Below are 20,032 nucleotides of genomic sequence, written 5' to 3' on the forward strand. Positions count from 1 at the left end.
GGTATCAACTCATTGGCTTGGGTACAGGTCACTACTGAGGGACTGCAGGTGGCACTCTCGGATATGTAGCAGTGCCTCAAAGATTTTGTTCTCTGCCTCCATCTGCTGGTAGGGATTGAAACCCCCCTTCGTCTGGACTGATTTGTGATATTACAGGAACGAAAATTAGATAAGAACCAATTTTCCTAATATGATGAACACCTGATAACTTAAGAAGTTTAAATATTTACATATGCAGTGTAGAGGTTTTCCCTTTGTTTCTCTACCAATAAAATAAATCTTTACTAAAGTGACCTTATGAGCAGCTTCAGTTGGGACCTGAACAGGATTGCTTGTTGAATGTGCATAATGCTTTTCGTCTTGCATATTTCAGAACTGGCTCTTGCGTCTCTGTTCAGCCTAAATGCCTTGTTTGACTTCTGGCGATACTTCAAATACACCGTGGCTCCCACTAGCTTGGTCCTGAGCCCCTCTCAGCAGTTGCTTTTGGGGTTGCCTGACGCTTGTAAGTACAGCGTTCAAATTTTTACTTCCATAAATAGGGTGTTCCAAAAAATTGCAGTGGTGGTTAATTGAAGACATTTACTTAAAAGGAAGCTGTATCTTCCTGTGTCTTCATAGAATATGTAGCAGGCAGTAATTCTGTTATCAAACTTTCCTGCTAAATAGTCATTCTTGAAGGCATTAAAAAAAAAAAATATTTCACTGCAATTCTGCATGAACTCTGGGAGTGGTAATGTAGAGTCCCTCGCATGACTTGTGAATAGAATGACTCGTGCACTTTTGTGGTGTTACAGTTGGGATGGACTAGTAGGATGCAGTGAGTGTGCACTAATTTCTGGCTCTTCGGGCTTGCTTCACTAAGGCTATTCTCTCATCCTTTGTCTAAGGGGAGTAAAGCTTAGTGAATCAGGCCCTTATTAACATTGCTGCTCCAGAAGTGTGAGAGAATTGTGGGGAGAAGTTGCTGAATGACCTACAAAACTTCACTGGCTTAATAGTAACGTTAATACAGGGTTTTACTGTCATTTGTACTTTGCATTATTTCATTTACAGAATAAACTTCTTGGCATTGCAGGGGGAACAAAATGTTTACATAATAGGTTAGATTAAAAAGTATGTAAACCTGACAAACAATTTTTCATTCTCAGTGACCAAGAAAATTAAGATTTTTTCAGGACAAAGTGGACTGGAATGCATTTGTGCTTTGGATCTATGTGCTTTTGTTGAGTAGTGTTTATTAGTGTTCATACTAGCACTACGTTTATAGGGTGTTTTATGACTTCATATAGGATGAAAAAAATTCTCAAAATAATGAACAGTGCTTTGCAAAATCTTCACATCATTGTACATTCTGCTGTCTAAAGAATACAAATCAAAATGCATTAAAGTAGGAGGCGGTTCTCCATTGACATTGATCTACACAAGATTCTCTACAGTTTCATTGTGAGAAGAATTATAGAGATTTCAAAATTAAGAATGAAAAAACAGTCTTGATTGCATAAGTCTTAAGTCTTTGTCCTAACAAATCCAAACTAGGTCCAGTTCAAAGAATCATCTTAAGTCCCATAATAAATTAGAGTTTCCCACCTGTGTCCAGTCACAGTACTTGAGCTGCTTTGAATACTCCCTGGATGAAGACTCAAACTGTTTCGGTCCTATGAAGTGAATTTGAAGGAAATGTCAAAACGCATTGAACGAGAAGCTGCTAAGAGAATTCCAGGATTACGACGTTAAAAGGTACAGCTTGGGGGTCCATCACCGTAAAGTGGAAATAGTTTGGCACCATCAAGACACTGTTGTGGTTGGGCTGTCCCTCCTCCGCTGTCTCCAGCTGATATGAGCCCCGCAGAAGACCAGTGGGGCTCAGTGGCTTCAGTTAGGGGGAGAAGAGGACATCCTAGGGGAGGCTTCTGACTATTCCTCTACTTTTTCCTCCGATTTTGTCCTGTTGCTGCACAGGGCTTATTTGGCCAGTAAGGCTGCGGGGCGGCATGGGGCCAAACAGGTGGTATCGGAAGGTCTGCGGCCCAGGAAGAGGGCCAGACCCTTGCAGGCTGCTGGAGCTACTAGGGTTCAATGAGTCCGAACATAGTGGATAACTTCTCTAAGGCTTCAGAGGGTGAGGATCCGCCTGCATAGTGCCCCCATGACGTGGATCAGTCTCTGATGGATCAGTCAAGAAATTGGTTTTCAGGGAGTGGGATGTTCCTGAGACTGGCTTGGAGGTTGATAGAGCGATGGATAAATTATTTCCCTGTATGTTCCCAATCAGTCCAGACTCCTGGGTTTTGCCTGCCTTCCAGCAGATGGAGATAGAGAGAGTTTTACTGACACTGTAACTTTAACCTGGTGTGCCACCTGCAGTCTGACAGTTTTGACCTGTGTTTCTCTGTCTCCAGCAGATGGAAGGTGGTGCAGATCCTGCAGTCTGAGGAGAATTAAAAAAAAAAAAAAAAAAAGTAGTATTAGGGTTAATTGCTACTTAGCCTTCCCTGAAAGTCGGTAGGTCCTGATGGGGCTATCCTTTCAGGTGGATGAGCTGATGAGTGGAAGGGGTTGGGAACCCCTGGGTCTGCCCGGATCCTTCACCTGCTGAGGGGGGGAAATAACTAGTGGGGCCAGTTCCCTCTCCTATCTCCCTCAGGTGCACAGCTGGAGCCTGCAGCCACAAGAATAAAGTTGTTGTGGTTGCTTTTTTAATATAAAAAATGACAGAGCCTCTGTTTGGTTTGCTTTCGCTCCTTGTGCTGGTCGGGTGCTTTTGTTTTCTCGGCTTTCCGCGGGTCGTCGGTTGTGCTGGAGGTCAGCTGATAGCACGTGACTAAAGACAATGATTCCGATAGCGGGTTCAGCCACACTTAAGGATATGCAGGATAGGAAGTTGGAGGTGTATCTCAAGAAGATCTTTGAGGTGTTGGCATTGGGCATTCGCACTGCTGTATGTAGCAGTTTTATTTGCCTAAGATACCCAGTTTTACATAGTCCCCCCCCCCCCCCCTCCCAACATCTTTGATGTTTTATTCTGTTTCATTCTCTTATGCAATTATTTGTTCTATGTAAGGGCCATGCCCGAAAGTTCTGCGTTGTTTGTAAACCGATAAGATGTGCAAACTGCTATCGGTATAGAAGAAACTCTAAAATGCTCTGCGCTGGGTGCAGCAATTGCAGTCCAAGTCTTTATCTCTGGAGGGTGCGCAGCAGGCCGAGAGGCTAGAGGCCATTGTAGCCTATGGGATGGATGTCTTGTATGATCTCATACACATTTCCTCTCGTTCCATGATGTCAGCAGTTTCCACTAGAAGACTTCTGTGCCTAAGGAACTGGTCTGTGGATGTTTTCTGTCTCAGCTGGGATCGCTTCCGTTTAAGAGGAAGCTGCTTTTTGGAGAGGACTTGGAGCAGCTTGTGAAGCTTCTCGGAGAGACTAAAGGGCACAAGCTGCCAGAGGACAAGCCGAAGGTTGGTAGAGGCTTCTCTCTGACACGGGCTCGTTTCCGGTCGAGCCAGCGTCTCCATCAGCCTCATCTTTCGGGTGGAGGTCAGAGACAAGGAGCCGGGAGGCAGCAGTCTTGGAATAAGTCCTTTTGAGACCGTAGACCAGTCAGAAATGGTTTCTGATCATGGAGCCCCTGGTGATAAGTCCTCCCAATGAAGCAAGGCCGGCCTGCTCCTCTGTTCTGCACATCTGAGGTCAGTTAACATCCTTTCTCGAGGAGTGGGCCAAGATCACTTCGGATCAGTGGGTCCTAAGTGTGATAGAATATGCTTAGCCATTAAGATTTGTTCATAGTCTTCTTGCACTTATGAGCAGAAAAGCAGGTAGTTCAGGAAACCATCAATCGTCTACGTCTGTTGTGGGCCATGGTACCAGTCGAACAGGGACCAGAAAGGTATTCCATTTATTTTGTGGTCCCAAAGAAGGACGGTGCCTTTCGTTCAATTCTGGATTTAAAGAAGGTGAATCTGGCACTTGAGGTACCTCATTTTTGGATGGAAAAGTTGAGGTCGGTGATTGCTGCAGTGTGCAAAAGGGAGTTTTTGGCTTCTAGGTTTGACCGAGGCCTATCTCCACATTCCAGTTTGTCTGGACCATCAAAAGTTTCTCAGGTTCATGATCCTCTGAAATCATTTTTAGTTTTGTGCCCTGCCTTTCGGGTTAGCAACAGCACCAAGGACCTTTACAAAGATGATGGTAGTAGTAGCGGCAGGAGGGCATCCTGGTCCACCTGTATTTAAGTGACTGGTTAATTTGCATAAAGTCCAAGGACCTATGTCATCAGCTTTGAAATCTGACTCTGTCTCCCATCTGCTAGCAGGGAGCATAACCCATTGGTCCTGAGTCCATCTGTCTACACGAAGGAAAATGAAATTATCAGGCAAGTAATTTCTCCAATATACTAAGTCCACTAAAAAGTTATTGCAGTTTAATTTTTTGTTTGTTTACTTTTGTAAATGGAAAGTGAAAGCTTTTTGTTTCTGCAGTGCTCTTCTTTTGCTCTTTCATTTTAAACTTCAGCCGTTCCTTTTTCTTGTAGACACTGCGGCACCTACCACTCCTCCATGCGAGCTACCAACAAGCAAAGTCCCGCCCTCCACCCCGAGTCCTACAATCCAGGGTCAGAGTGTGCTGAGCTACAGCCCTTCCCGTTCCCCCAGTGCCAGTCCCAAGTTTCCCTCCAGCTGTTTGACTGGTTACAGCCCTCCCTTACAGGCTCTGTCACCTGGCAGCGCTGGTTCCTTCAGCACTACGGGACACTATTCCCCTGGCAGCAGCTTCGGCAAGGTAAGGGGCAGCACAGTGGATAGGAAATCCTCTGGATCAGTGCTTGGTGTTTCAAGACTTGACATATGTGTGTAAATTATATTCTTTTGTATGGAGTGGAAGGAAAACATCAAGACCTTCCCTAGCAGCGCGTTTTTGTGATGAAATTTCAGCACTATACTGAATAGGGAGTCTTAACTGGCTGGAAGCATAGCTTAGTACAAAGAGAGAAATGAGAATCTGAGTATCCTGGTTCCATCTCCGCTGCTCTCCCACCATACAATAGTTAATCCGACTCTCAAAATTGGTGATCTCCTTATACTCAGATTTTGTACTGAACTGTGTAGAGCCAAGGGTGTTATAGGAAACTAAGTTGTCTTGCTTGGCACTGTGCATGCTGGTACTGCTATATAAATCAAAAAACTTAATTTATTGAGCAGGGAGACCAAATTTAAGCCAACTGGATCACAGGGGCACTAAAATAGCATAATTTCCCCAAGGTCATACATAATTGGTAGCGAAATGCAAACTTGTGTCCCAGGACGTTTGAATCACATTCTGGTTCTTATACTCTTGTACTGCAGTATGTGTTCCATCCACCCACTACAAAAAGGGTGGAACTTATTGGCTATGTACTTTACTGATAAATTGTTTGGGGTGGGGAGTAAAATTGTGAAGATCACAAATTTTTTATTTTTAGTAATTTAGTAATTTAGTTTTTTGAGTTTTATAGGTAATCAAAACATGAATCTGGATGATTATTAACAGCATTAGTCAACAACAGATTAATGTAAAACATAGCAGAAAAATATATTTATCGCCTCTGTTCTTTCCTATATCCTATTCATCCAATAGCCCATATAACATTAAAGGTTATTCACCCCTTAACCCCCCCCTACATTCCTGCCTCCTTGATACCCTGCACCTGAACATATATGGCAGACACTATATAAATACACAAAGGAAAATACTGGAATGGTGAGGCTACTGATATAGCAGAAGCCTTTAGCAAACATGGAAATTATAGGGAGTACTATAAGCAAAGATCCTGAGAAGGATCTCCCAAGCTGCCCAGACCTTACTAAACCTCCTTAATGATGTAGCCCGGCTAAGGGCAGCAAGCTGTTCCCTCACATGGATTCCCTTTGTCTCGCTACATTAAGAGGGCTACTTCCAACATTTAGCTACTTCACACTTGGCAGCAGTTCATATGTGATTTATCAAAGTTATCAAAATGAAATATTCTGCCTTTCTGGCCCCCATATTCATTAACATTATCTTTGGGATCTCTTGAAATCTCCACCTCTACAATTTTCTTAACCAATTTCAAGATCATATTCCAGTAGGAGATAGATAGCTATGGGACATTCCCTCCAAATATGGAAGAAGGAGCCAGTGTACCCGCAGTCCCTCCAACAAGACTTTATGCAGGCTTTCGGGGGTTAAATACCACCTGGTAAATTAATTCACGCAATCAGGGATACACTAGTATCTAAAATATGAGAGAAAAAAACATCGGGACGCATTAAGATAAGTACAATATCCTGTAGTTTTAATCTATGTTCAAAATATAAGGAGAGAGAATTAAGTGTCGCACTACTCTGTATGAATTTTAAAAAAAACCAGAAGAAAAACAGCAACGGATAGTTAAGTAATATACTGTTGCGTTCAAGTGGTTACAGTTGTTGATATAAAGTAATGTGAATTAATAACCATAAAGAGAAATAGACTTTTAATAAATAGTTAGATTTTTTTATAATAAAAATGGAGAGAGGTTTTTTAGACCCATGATTGAACTGGTTTGGATTCCATGTGCCATGTTTTCAACCAGTGCTGAGGTCTTTTTCCACAGAGTAGTGACAAAAATCTTAGAAAATAAAAATTATAAAAGTTACAATTTAGATGAAATAATGAAATTTGGCATGAAATAGTGATATACTTTGATTATATAATAGCAAGTTTAACAACACTAGCCAGTCTTTTTGTAACTGTTAAAATACCACCTGTATCCATTTTCTATGCAGATACAGAGCTCCTACCAACTTAGTAAAACACCCGACCCAAGATTCTTCTTCCATTTGCGAATTCAAATTCTTATCTCATGCCCCAATGTGAGGTTTCCAAAGCTACTCCCCATTTTAGTATCCTGTGCACCTTGGCAGTAATGCCTACAATTTTATCTGCCTGATCACAGAAACCCTTGAAAATTGTTTTGCCAAGATTACAATTTTTAAATGCTTTAATTTTTAATAAAAATGAGGCCCGTTAGGAGCAACACATTTAAAGCAGAGAATACCAGTTGGTATGGAGGTTCGTGCAGTAGGCTCTTTGGCACTCGGTGCTGTCATGAGGCAAGCTATGTTTTTGCCGCAGTCATATTTATGCTCCGTGGACCCTTTAGTGCTGAATTACCACTAGTATCTTTTTTTTTTTTTTTTTAATTTGTTTAAAAGATTTGTAACACGCACCCTCCAAAGTGCAGGGTGGGGTACGATTCAACACCTACAAAATTCACACAATACAACGTGTAATCAAGATGACACATACTCAGTGTCGATTTCCCAGAAAGGAAGCAGCATCAACGATTAGCAAATACCCTGAAGAGGGCCAGAGAGGAATATGGCACCAGTGATTGCAGATACCCCTGGTCCCTCTTAAATATCGCTTCCTTGTTAACTCGACTTCTCCTCTCTGCCTGGAAAGGCAACCCATGTTTGGATTATTGGAGAAAATAGTGTTAGAGAGCAAGCAGATATTGAACTATTGTGATTCCAATGGAAGGGGAAACAATTTAAATTTGAAATCATGTGGGGCTGTTACATGCAGTTCTATGGGATTTGCCCAAATGTGTCCATTTTATCCTTTATGGTTGATTTCTGTTGTACTTCTTAAATGTATTTTCTATTGTTCTATGTGAGGATCATCTGTTTCCATTAGATGTCTGATTAGGTGACATTTATTTGAAGAACTTCTGTGGATTGTATTCATAAAAGTGAAAAGTAGAACTAAAACAAAAAAAAAATTGCTGAGAGCAAAAGGTACCAGAGAAAGTTCAGACCCAAAAAGTTACTTTAAAAAAAAAAAAAAAGTTTACCAGGTTAAAGGCACTTTTTAAAAAAGTTTTTGTCTCTTTTGAACGCTTGGCCATGATATGGAGTTGCTTGGATAATGAGTTCCGGAATAGCGAGCCAGCAACTGAGAAGGCTCAATCGCGAGTCTTCATGAGGTGGGCTAGTCGTGACATGAGAGGGTGTCTCGAGCAGGCCCCAGTGAAGGGTCTATAAATACATAGAATGGAATTGAACCCAGGGTGAAGAAACATGTATGAGTATCGCAAGTTTAAACTTCATTCGCCAGCGGAGTGAGCAAAAGCACAGGTGTCTCATGCTCCGTCATACTGTCAAAATACGGGCAACAGGATTTTGGATGGTTTGAATGACACCCCCCCCCCCCCCCCCGGAGAATTCTCAGGGAGACCAGTATACATAAGTTACAGTAATCTAGAGCGGTAAAAATACGGAGCTTGCAAAATATTGCAGAAATCATCCGGGTTCAGCATAGGTTTCAATCTGCGAAGCATGCACAGTTTAGGAAATGCTATGGATGCAACAGATTTGATTAGAATTTTAGGGACCAGGGTGAGGACAGGGCTCTTGTACAAAGGAGTTTTCTTACAGCGATGCCTCATAGTTGACCAGAAGGTTGCATCCTTTTTTGTTGGTCATTGGGTTGCTGCAGCAATTTGCTAGTAAACTGTTATGCTATCCCTGGGAGTGAGTAACAGGGATGGGATCTGCCAGGTACTTGTGACCTGGATTGGAGGCAGTATGCTGCACTCTCTGGACCTTGGTCTGAACCAGCACGGCACTTATGTTCTTATGTTTATATTTTCTCTCCTTCAGATGACTAGCTACAGTCAGTCTCCTAGCTCCTTGACGCACCCCAGCAGTATTGGTCCCTCGGAAGGCAGTAGTTTGAGATCTCGATACCGGACTTCACCCTCTTTATATGGCTCCCCCAGTGGTAAAGATGATTATATGACAGAGCTGAAATCCCTAGACAACTTCCTTCGTGGTGAAGAGGAGAAGAACCGCCGTGTTCAGCTGGGTAAGGAAGGAGCTGAGAAACTATCAAATGGGGGGATAAGATACAGATTTGAAAGGTTTTAAAAATGCCCAAAAAACAAACACTTTTTTTTTTTTACAATTAAGATATCAACATTAATCATTTTCTGGTTTACTGCAACTGGTTTTTGCTTTAATAAAAAACCTTTTCAAATTAAAAAAAAAAAAAAAAGATATCAACATTAATGTATCTAGTAACTCTGCTGCTGTATAAGACTGACTATATATTGCTGCTATATAAGATGGATAAAATGTAATAATTTAATATGTAATTAACCAACCTTCATACCCAAACTTTCATTCAGTATGACAGTTTGCAGCTATGTTTGTAGCCAATATATTATTTCTTGACTACTGTAAACCGTTTGGCGAAATCGAATGACTGTATACAAAACACGTTAAATAACATTTCATTTTTGTGAATATCTTATAAAACAAGCAACAAGAAAAGGTTCACATGGACATCTTTTTTTTTTTGTTAGCAAACAGACCCAATCCCACAGTTAAAGAACCCACCACCCACACCTACAAGCATTCAAACCACAAAAGGTACCACAGCAAAGCAAGAGAGCACAGTAACAAAATGTTAATTATATATGAAAACAAACAAATGTTGCTTTTCCCTCCAAGTAACATAAGGCATCCAGATTTTATCAAACTTGAAAGTTGAATTGTGTTGTATGGCAGAAATCCTGGATAACTGGTAACACGGAGATGGGAAAGAACAGCAACTACTTTTCTAGGACACTGCAATCTCGCATCTTGCTGCCAGAAATAATTTATTTAAAATTATGTATCACCCGCCCTTCCTACATTCAGAGCGGGGTACAATATAAACATTTACAATCAAACAAGTAAGACAGAACATTACATAATTCTTCAGTAAGGGGGGAGGGGCAACACATAAACACAAGGGAGTTCACTCTATCATGACAAAGGGGGCCAGTAGTGTGGCCTAAAGACAGCTATAAGTAGCATTTCCTCAGGAGGGACATGCGGAGGTAATCCATTACCGCTTAGGTTTTATTTTTATTTATTTATTTAAGATTTTTATATACCGGCATTCGTGATACAATCACATCATGCCGGTTTACATAAAACAAGGGGTGTACAATGAACAATTGAATAACTTATTGGTGAGGAAGTAAGCAGTTACAAATAACAGGGGAAATGAAACTGGGAGAAGAGAAAAAAAGGATAGGATAACATTTGATAACGATAAAGATATTTAAATTAGCTAAACATTAGCTGTAGATATTTACATAAAAGAACATGAAAAGGACTGGCTGTATGATGTATAGATGATGGTAGGATATTAGTTAGTGTCTGGGAATGCTTGTTTAAACAGCCAGGTCTTAAGTCTTTTTCTGAAGGTCGGGAGGCTGGGTTCTTGTCTGAGGTCCGGAGGGATTGAGTTCCATAAAGGGGGGGCCGGCTGTTGAGAGAGCCCGATCTCTTAATGTGATGTGTTTGGTAGTTTTGGCAGTGGGTACTTGAAGAGATCCTCTGAGTGCATCTCTAGTTGGTCTGGAGGATGTATAGATTTGGAGAGGGACTTGTAGATCGAGTGGGGTGTGTTGATGGATGGTTTTGTATATTATGGAAAGAGATTTGTAAAGGATTCTGAAGTGAATTGGCAACCAATGGAGATCTTTGAGGATTGGAGTTATATGGTCCCTTCTCCTAGAGTTTGTCAGTAGTCGTGCAGCAGCATTCTGTATCATCTGAAGAGGTTTAGTGTAGGAGGAAGGGAGGCCTAGAAAGATAGAGTTACAGTAATCGATCTTAGAGAAAATGATGGCTTGTAGGATAGTTCTGAAATCCTGGAGATGGAAGAGCGGTCTGATTCTTTTCAGACCGCTTGGGAACACTTTTTGAATAGGAAGGTTTGACATTTCTGCAGATTGCCTGTAACATCAGGAACAGGTATATTCAGGGGGGCATATTTAGGGCTAAGAGTAATCTCTACACCAAGAGCATCTACTGTCTAGGCTATTATCAGCTTCCAAAATTCTGAAACACCACACAACCACCAATTTATGAAAAAAAGAACCCATTTCTCTGCAACCCCTCCAACATTTATCATCTAAATGTGGGTACGTTGTGTGTAATCTCTCCGCGGTTAGGTATCATCGTAACAGAACTTTATATCCATTTTCCATAATGTAGCCGAGAGAGCATTTACTCGTGTTTATGAAAGAAATCCCAGACCCTTTCAGGCAAAGACAACCCAGGATCCTCAATTTTGCCGGCATCCGGTTTCCGAGCCCGTGGCTGTCAGCGGGCTCAAGAACCGACGCCGGCAAAATTGAGCATCGGCTGTCAATCCCGCTGACGGGGATCTTTTGGACATGTTTCCTCCGTGGCCTCTTGTTGGGCGAGTTCTGCGGCGATAGTGGCAGGTAAGAACCAATTTTCCTTTCCCTGTATGTACCCGGATCAGTCCAAACTGTGGGATATACCAAAGCTTCTCTATACAGGGTGGGACAATGAGAGTCCCGCGCGAAGAGCTCCACTGCCAAAATTAGTGACATCTGGAGCCTGAACATCCAAGCGGTAGTGACGTGCAAATGTATGAAGTGTTTTCCATGTAGCTGCCCTACAGATTTCCTGTGGCGAAACTAGCTGACATTCAGCCCAAGAAGCTACCTGTGAACGAATTGAATGAGCTTTCAAACCCTCAGGAACTGGCCGCCCTTTACATATGTAAGCGGATGAAATAGCCTCTTTCAACCAGCACACAATCATTTGCTTAGAAGCTTTTTGACCATTCTTGGGACCGCTCCACAAGACAAACAAATGATCTGAAAGTCTAAAAGGATTTGTGACATCCAAGTAACTTAACAGAGATCGCCTGACATCTAACCTACGAAGCTCTCTCGCGTGCGGAGCATTGGCCGATAAAGTTGGAAAAGCCAGGAGCTCAACTGATCCGCTTAAATGAAAAGCGGAGACCACCTTTGGCAAAATAGGAAGGTACAGTATGAAGAGAGACTCAGGAATAAAAAATCCTCAAAGGTTCCCTACAAGAGGGCCTGCAGCTCCGAGATCCTGCGTGCTGAACAAATAGCCACCAAAAATACCGTTTTCAACGTGATGTCCTTCAACGTGACTTGTTTAAGGGGCTCAAAGGGCAGATCACACAACTCTTAAGCACCAAATTAAGGCTCCAGGACTGAATTACCGGATGGACAGATGGATTCAAATTCCTCACCCCTTTGAGGAAACACACCACATCCAGATGGGACGCTACGGAACTGCCAACAAGAGAACCCAACTCTGCCACCTGCACACGGAGGGAATTAAAAGACAAGCCTTTGGATAAGCTGCTTTGCATGAACGCCAAAATATGAACCATGGAAGCCTGTCTGGGAAGAATGTCGTGCTCTCAACCACATCTCAAAGACTCTCCAGATCCTGACATATGACAGAGAGGTAGATGTTTTCCTGGCCTGGAGTAGTGTAGTAATTACTTCCTCCGAATAACCTTTCTTCCTTAAGTCTCCTTTTAAAAGCCAAGCCGATAGACAAAAGTGATCTGCCTGGTCAAAAAATGTAGGACCTTGACATAGAAGATTTGGAAGATGGCCGAGCCTCAGGGGCCTGCCTACTGCCAAATTGACAAGATCCGCAAACCACGGCCGCCGGGGCCATTTCAGAGCGACTAGGATCACGCTTTCTGGATGAACCTCTATTCTGCGGAGAACCTTGCCCACAAAAGGCCATGGAGGAAACACATACAGGAGTACTGTGGTTGGCTAAGGAAGCACCAGCGCATCAACTCCCTCTGTTCTGTGATCCCTTCTGTGACCTGAAGAAACGAGCCTTGGCATTCTCGTGATGCCTTCAAGTCCATGTGGGGAGACCCCCACCTGAGAGAAATAAGATCCATTGCTTTGTCAAAGTTCCTACTCCCCTGGATCCTATGCGCTTCCGACTCAGGAAATCCGCCTGTATGTTGTCTGTTCCGGCGATGTGAGATGCTGCAAGAAGAGCACGATGTTTTTCTGCCCAAACCATGAGCTGCTCTACTTCTTCGGCTATGGCTTGAGTCTTTGTGCCACCTTGACGGTTGATGTAAGCTACCGTCGTCGTGTTGTCTGACACAACTCTGACTACCTGATTGCATAACAAAGGGAGGAAGTGCCATAGAGCTAACCAAACTGCCTTGGTCTCCAGGCGATTGATCAACCTACTCTATTCCTCCTCTGACCAGTGGCCTTGGACTGAGTGGGACTGACAAACTACCCCCCAGCCGGAGAGACTGGGGAGTAGTCTGGGGGGTTATCCAAGCCGTGACTTCGAGATCTATGCTGCGCGTCAAATTGTGCGGGCAAAGCCACCATCCAAGACTGGATCTTGCAGGATCGGTGAGCGGTAGAGGGAACTGGAACTCCTCTGACTTGGGGTCCCAACGGGAAAGCAATACTCGTTGTAATGGTCTCATATGAGCAAAAGCCCAGGGGGCCAACTCCAAGGTGGATGCCATGGATCCAAGGACCTGAAGATAGTCCCAGGCTTCGAGGAGTGGGAGTGACAACAGGTGCCGAACTTGCTCCTTCAATTTGGTTATCCGGTCTGGTGGAAGAAATACCTTTCCTATTTTGGTATCGAATCGGGCTCTATTGACTGCGATGGGATAAAGTTGCTTTTGGATTGGTTGACCACCCAACCAAGTGACTCCAGGAGACTGACCACCTTCCTGATTGCTTCCATGCAGAGGTCCCACGACTTCATCCTGATGAGCCAGTCGACCAAGTAGGGATGAATGAGAAGACTTTGTCTCCTCAGAGCTGCTCCCACCACCACCATAACTTTGAATATGCGCGGAGCTATGGCCAGACTGAACGGTAGAGCGCAAAACTGAAAATGCCTGCCCAGGATCATGAAGCGAAGAAACATCTGATGGTCTTCACGGATGGGTATATGCAAGTAGGCTTCCATAAAATCCAGGGATACCAAGAACTCATCTGTGCGAACCGCCACGATAACAGAGCGTAGCGTTTCCATGCAGAAGTGCGGTATCTTGAGAGCCTTGTTTACCTTTTTCAGGTCTAGAATAGGGCGGAAGGAACCCTCCTTTTTTTGGGACCACAAAATAGATGGAGTGTCGTCCCATCTTCCATTCGTCCTGTGGGACAGGTTTTATTGCTCCTAGGAGGCGGTCGAGGGTCTGTTGGACGATCTGGGCCTTGGCGCGTGATCTGCAAGTGGATACCATAAAAATAATCTTGGAGAGGCCGAGCAAATTCCAAAGTGTAGTCATGTTCTTTGATGCTTAGAATCTACTGGTCGGAGGTTATTCTGGCCCATTCCTCGTGGAACTGGGATAATCGTCCCCCCACTCGAGGGATGGGCCAGCCATATCTCATTGAGAAGTCTTGGAGCCAATGGCCGGACCGGTGCCACCGTGACGAGTGGGTCTGCGCCCTTGAAAGGAGGAAGCCCAGGATTGCGGCCTAGTCGATGGCTGCCTTTGTCCTACAGGCTGTGGTCTACCCTGATGAAATCTCCGTTGGCCACGGAAATGTGATCGGGTGGAAGGAAAACCCTGAAAGATTTTGGCCTGTCCTTCAGGAGCTTATGGACTCTGTTCTCACCCCAAGGATATGTAATCGACCTCCAAGTCACCAAAGAGAAATTTTCCCTTGAACAGCAACGCACCCAACTGATCTTTGGATGATACATCTGCTGACCAGTTAAGCAGCCAGAGGAGCCACCTTGCCGAAACTGCTGACGACATTGTACGAGATGAGGTACGAAGGTCAATTAGAGCATCAGCCCCATATGCTACCGCCGCTTCCAAACGTTCCGCCTGCTCAGATTTGCATGGAGGGAGGTCTCTGGACAACAATTGTTGGACCCAGCGGAGACTCGCCCGGAACATGTAGCTACTACACACCACCGCTCGTATGCCCAGAGCCGACACCTCGAAGATACGCTTGAGGAGAACTTCCAGTTTCCAATCTTGAAGATCCTTGAGCGCTGTTGCTCCTGCGACTGGGATTGTGGTCCTTTTTAGTGACAGCTGAAACTGAAGGGTCTACCTTAGGGGACTTTAACAGCTCCAGAGACTCTTCAGTCCAGGGATACAGCTTATCCATAGCCTGACCTACCCTCAAGGCGGCATCTGGAACATCCCACTCCTGGGTCATTAGCTGCTGGAGCATGGGATGAAGAGGAAAGACTTTGGTGGGAGCTCTTAGCCTCGCCAGGACCGGGTCCACGGAATCCTGTGGGAGAGGATGCTGAGGAAGGCCCACTCCAAGCTCCGACAATACCAAGGGAATCAGAGGTTCCAGCTCCTCCCTGGTGAAATAAACGGACCACCTTCGGATCGTCCCTGTCCAAAGGAGCCTGCTTTCCCAGGTCCTCCTCTGACCCTGCGCCACCCGTGCCAGGTGGGGGCAAGCTAGCAGAGAGCGCGTCAGTAGCTCCAGTATCCACAGCATCTGGAATGGCGGATCCAGGTGCAGTAGAAGGACCCTGCAATTTAGCGACCCACAGGGAAGCCGGTGCGTCCAGTCGCTTGGCCACTTTGGGGGGGGGGGGGGGGTCCAGAAGGGCGGGTCAAAGAAGAAGCCGTACCCTGTGAAGACTGAGAAGCCAAAAAAGCTTTGTGCATAAGGAGCACAAAATTTAAAGAAAAAGCATTAGAAGCCAGCCTCTTCCCCCCCCCCCCCCAAAGGGGATCTGGCACCTCCTCAAAATCCTCCTGGTCTGGATCAGAGTGATCCCCAGGACTGGCAGAGACAGGGGAAAGATTGGGCGGGAGCCCTCCTGTCCCCATTGCTCTGGCTTGAGCCTCTGCAAAAGTACTTAAAATGGCTGCAGCTCCCACGCTGAGAGGGAAACTGATCAGCCCGAGGCTCCCAAGGTGCTGATCTTTTAGCTGCACCTTGGGGCTTTAAATTGCTTCCCACCGGCAAAAAGGAACTGCCTTCCCCTCCTGAAAAGCACTGCGAGCAGAGGCCTGGACGAAAATTCCCCGCAGGCAGAATCTCCCAGAAAATAAAAGAAGGTTATGCAAAACTAATGATCCTAAGAAGACTAAAACCTCTAACGATTAACAATTTTCGCACAGTTCTACAAGCAATGATATTCGCTAGCACAGATTATTGTAACTCCCTGCTGTTAGGACTACCTCAATCTACAATTCGGCCTCTGCAAATATTACAAAATTCCGCTGCCAGAGTTTTGACAGTCAAAAAAAAAAAGTGACCATATTACAGGAACACTTGCTGAACTCCACTGGCTTCCAATTGAACAAAGAATACAATATAAAGCACTTTGTATAATCCATAAACTAATCCACGATGATAAAGCCGACTGGCTTAACACGGCACTGCGCGTGCATGTACCACAAAGAAACCTGAGATCTGCAAATAAAGCTCTACTAACTGTCCCCTCTGTCAAATCAGCACATCTCACGCAAGTAAGGGAAAGAGCACTGTCACTGGCTGGTCCTGTACTCTGGAATACCATGCCACTCGAAATAAGGCTACAGACAAATCTGAAATTATTCAAAACTAATCTGAAAACCTGGCTTTTTAAACAAGCTTTTTATAAAGATAAAGAAAAGGAGAAAAATAGTTGAGCGATAAGGATGCATCAAGCGAGAAGTTTTTAGTAACCTACATAAGCATATTAATGTTAAAATCAAACTGCCTAATTTGTTCCTAACAATCAGGTTTAATTTACACACCTAGTTTATTATTTTACATTGTTACCATACTATGATGGCACATGAGTAATTTGTAATCTATACCACCCATATTTCTCCTTATCGTGCCCTTCTGTAAACCGTTGTGATGGTATTTAACATGACGATATAGAAACATTTTTAAAAATAAATTAAATAAATAACGAAAGATGGCCGTGGCATCGTGGGAAAATGGTGCGGCAGCGAGCCTGATAATTACTAAACACGCCTGTGCTGCGCCCAAAGCTGAACGGAAAGCAGCCGCTAAAGAAAGGAAACTGCCAGGCTGCTTTCGGCAAAATCTGTGTTTTGGTTTTTTTTTTATTTTGCCATCTGGCTGATCAGCGTAGGGAGAAGAGGGACCGGGCTACTGGTGTCTTACTCCGATGCCTTACCTGCCTGGAGCCCCGAGGGGTAACCAACCCCAACTCCTCCACCTACTACCAGGGGAGACTGCCCTACAAGACCTACCCTATCCCCTGGGAGGATTCGATGCCTTAGTTCGTTTTTGGGGGGGGGGGGGGGGGGGGGTTTGCTTGATTCCTGTCAGAAAAAAAAAACTAACTTTTTTTTTTTTTTTAAATATAAGGGAAATCGCTTTAAACCCAAGAGCAGGGCAAGACTGCAGGGTTTGCACCACCTCCATCTGCTGGAGACAGAGAAATACTGAAGGGATGCAGGTGGCACACCAGGTTAAGAGGGGGTGCCTTTCAAGTTTTTCTCTGTCTCCATCTGCTGGAAAGGAGGCATAACCCACGGTCTGGTCTGATCCGGGAACGTACAGGGAATTAATTATACTAAGACTGTATACTTTCCGATTGGGCCTTCAAATCAACTTGTGCAAAGGGTGGGGGACTTTAGCTAATCCTAATTTGCGATATTTGGTGATTTTGGTCTCCCCTAATCTTTGACTTATATACCTTGAGTTATACCAAGGTTCTTTCTCAATTGTATTCTGAATTACAGCGTTGGACTGCTTTTCCTTTATCCTTATGGGGAAGGGCATATTTGATGAAAATGTATGTACTCCTCCCCCCCCCTCCCCATTTACAATATTTATTTCAACATCTCATTTGTCTGGTTCCTAAAAAAGTATTGTGCCACCACCTTTTTTTTTTTTTTTCCTTTGGAGAGGAAAAGCCCTGCATATTAAATTATCCACCTTGCAGTTACCTAAGGGTTGAGGTGGCCTTGATGTCCTGCATCTTTACTTGTATTATATCTCTGTGCAGTTGTTGGGGATATGGGAATAGTGTGGTCTCTTAGGGACATCTTCCTGGGTTTCCTTAGTGTTATCAGGCTGGAATTTTATCTCCGAGCTTCTTACTGACTCTTGCTCCATCCTCCTCGACTTATGGTAAAATAACTCTCAATAACCTGCTTATTTGTCAGAGAGCTGGCTGGGGGATATTTATTTTTATTTATTTAAAATTCTTACATGCTGCCCAATTACTACAGCTCGGGAGGAGTAGTAAGGTGCTTTACCATGTTGAGTAGAACCTGGGGGTTATTACCTGAGGCTATAATGCATTTAGCGAAATATTGTTTCTTTGCTAAATTAACTGCATTCCTATATAGGGAGAGTTGGGTGTATGCTGCTTGGTTTGTAGGGGTTTTATGTTTTCTCCAGGGACATGCAGAGAGTGCACTTTAGAGTTATTAGTGAATGTGAATACCAAGGTGCCTTAGTTCTTTGAGGGAGAATTTTCTTGGGTGAGAGCAAGTTGATCGGCTGCACTTTGAATGATATGCCAAATGTCAACCATGTCTTCTAAAGTATTGCCAGAGAAATCTGAGTTTAAAGAAAGTAATTGTTCTTTAAAAGATCTGGGTCTATGTAACCACATTTCCATATACTGAGGCATCAGGTATAGAATTAGAAAGTGGAGTAGTAAAGCTAATCATGATGCTGATTAGTGATCTGACTATGGTACTGGTTGGATCTTAAGATTAGTACTGGAAAGAGAAATGTGAAGAGTTGAGAGAGAAAACATTCAGGGTGTGCCCAGCCCTGTGGGTAGGAGAGGTAATGATTTGCTCCCAACCACATGATGACATGGCATCTAAGAATATTTTGCCAGTTATGTCTGTAAATTTTATCAATTTATGCAAACAGTGTGGAAACACAAACCATGGTAATGTCTCTGCCACAGTTCATCCCTTTATTATTTTACTAGCATTCACTTTAAACTTGGATAACTAATTTTATAAAAGTTTAATTTCTTTTTGGTGGACTTTTTATACAAGGCTTATATGACTTACTCAATAGCTTATTGACCGTACAGTGGTTCCCAGACCCACATTCTGCTCATGGGGTTGTTGCAGCTGTGGGGAGGAGTAGAATGTTGGCCAATACACCAGAGCAACATCTGGGGGTCTGATTTTAGCATGCACTCGTTTGGGGCTCTGCAGGGAATTGATCTGTCTCTCCCTTAGAAAGGGTCATCATTGCTGTGACTGAGGAGGGGGAAAGAATAAAAATAGGGGAGGATGGAGGAGCACCAGGTAGTTGTGAATAGAAGGCTTATGGTGCTGTTGGGTCAGCTTCCAATTGAGCTGGAATCCCAAAGGAGCAGGAGGAGAATACAGGGCCAAAAAAAAAATAAAGGTAGGAATAAAATAGCAATAGGAGATCTGAAAGTTCTTTGGTCTGCAATTGAGGAAGAAACTGAAATGCATTGAATATGTAAATTTCAGGGAGTCCAGATTCCAGTTCTCCTTCCAGCAGCCCAACTTTCTGGAACTACAGCCGCTCGATAGGGGATTATGCCCAGACGCTGAGGAAGTTCCAGTACCAACTAGCTTGCCGCTCCCAGGCTCCGTCGGCTCACAAAGATGAGGCTGATCTGAGTTCCAAACAGGCTGCAGAAGAGGTACATGAGAATTGGGTGTTGTCGGGTGGAGGGAACCTCTGAAACTATGGGAAAAATGGCCAGTATTCTTAAAGTGGTACAGTTAACAAGACTGAAGAGGGAGATTCAGGGCATTGATGCCATGGAGTACCAAGCATAACACAGCTTGGAGAGAGATTTATGGGAAAGACCTCCAATCTCCTTTACTCTTTGATTACTTTCTCCCCTTTCAAGGCTCTTTTCCACTGGGACTTTGCTTGTCACAAATCTGTGATGAGGTGTGCAGAAGAGTTTAGGTGTGTAAGAATCTGACAGGGACTGTGATGTGAACACTTCTGCTATTGCCCTAGAACTAGATAGAGACCACAGATTCATTTCACAGAGGGCACGTTAAGTTTATATTGACCTGAACTGGTGACAGAAGTGAGAGGTGCTGCAACGAAGATTATTTTCTTAAGCCATCTAATGTTATGGGATCTGGCAGTAACCTAATGGAGCTGCTCCTAATGCAGGGCTTCCCAAACCTAACCTGGGGATCCCACAGCTAATCAGGTTTTTAGGATATCCTCAGTGAATATGCATGAGAAATT

General features: G+C 43.9%; 1 protein-coding gene across 4 annotated transcripts in view; it reads left to right on the plus strand.

Moving 5' to 3' along the window:
* TMEM209 (transmembrane protein 209) overlaps positions 1 to 20,032 on the plus strand; it is a 73,238-nt gene that overhangs the window by 13,494 nt on the left and 39,712 nt on the right. For all 4 annotated transcript variants that reach the window (XM_029616297.1, XM_029616294.1, XM_029616298.1 and 1 more), the window contains exons 4-7: positions 374 to 505; positions 4,538 to 4,785; positions 8,667 to 8,871; positions 19,288 to 19,463. In XM_029616297.1, coding sequence (XP_029472157.1) covers positions 374 to 505; positions 4,538 to 4,785; positions 8,667 to 8,871; positions 19,288 to 19,463 — 761 coding nt within the window. The remainder of the gene's footprint in view (positions 1 to 373; positions 506 to 4,537; positions 4,786 to 8,666; positions 8,872 to 19,287; positions 19,464 to 20,032) is intronic.

This window comes from Rhinatrema bivittatum, chromosome 9 (assembly GCF_901001135.1).
Source record: "Rhinatrema bivittatum chromosome 9, aRhiBiv1.1, whole genome shotgun sequence".
NCBI classification, from domain to species: Eukaryota; Metazoa; Chordata; class Amphibia; order Gymnophiona; family Rhinatrematidae; genus Rhinatrema; species Rhinatrema bivittatum.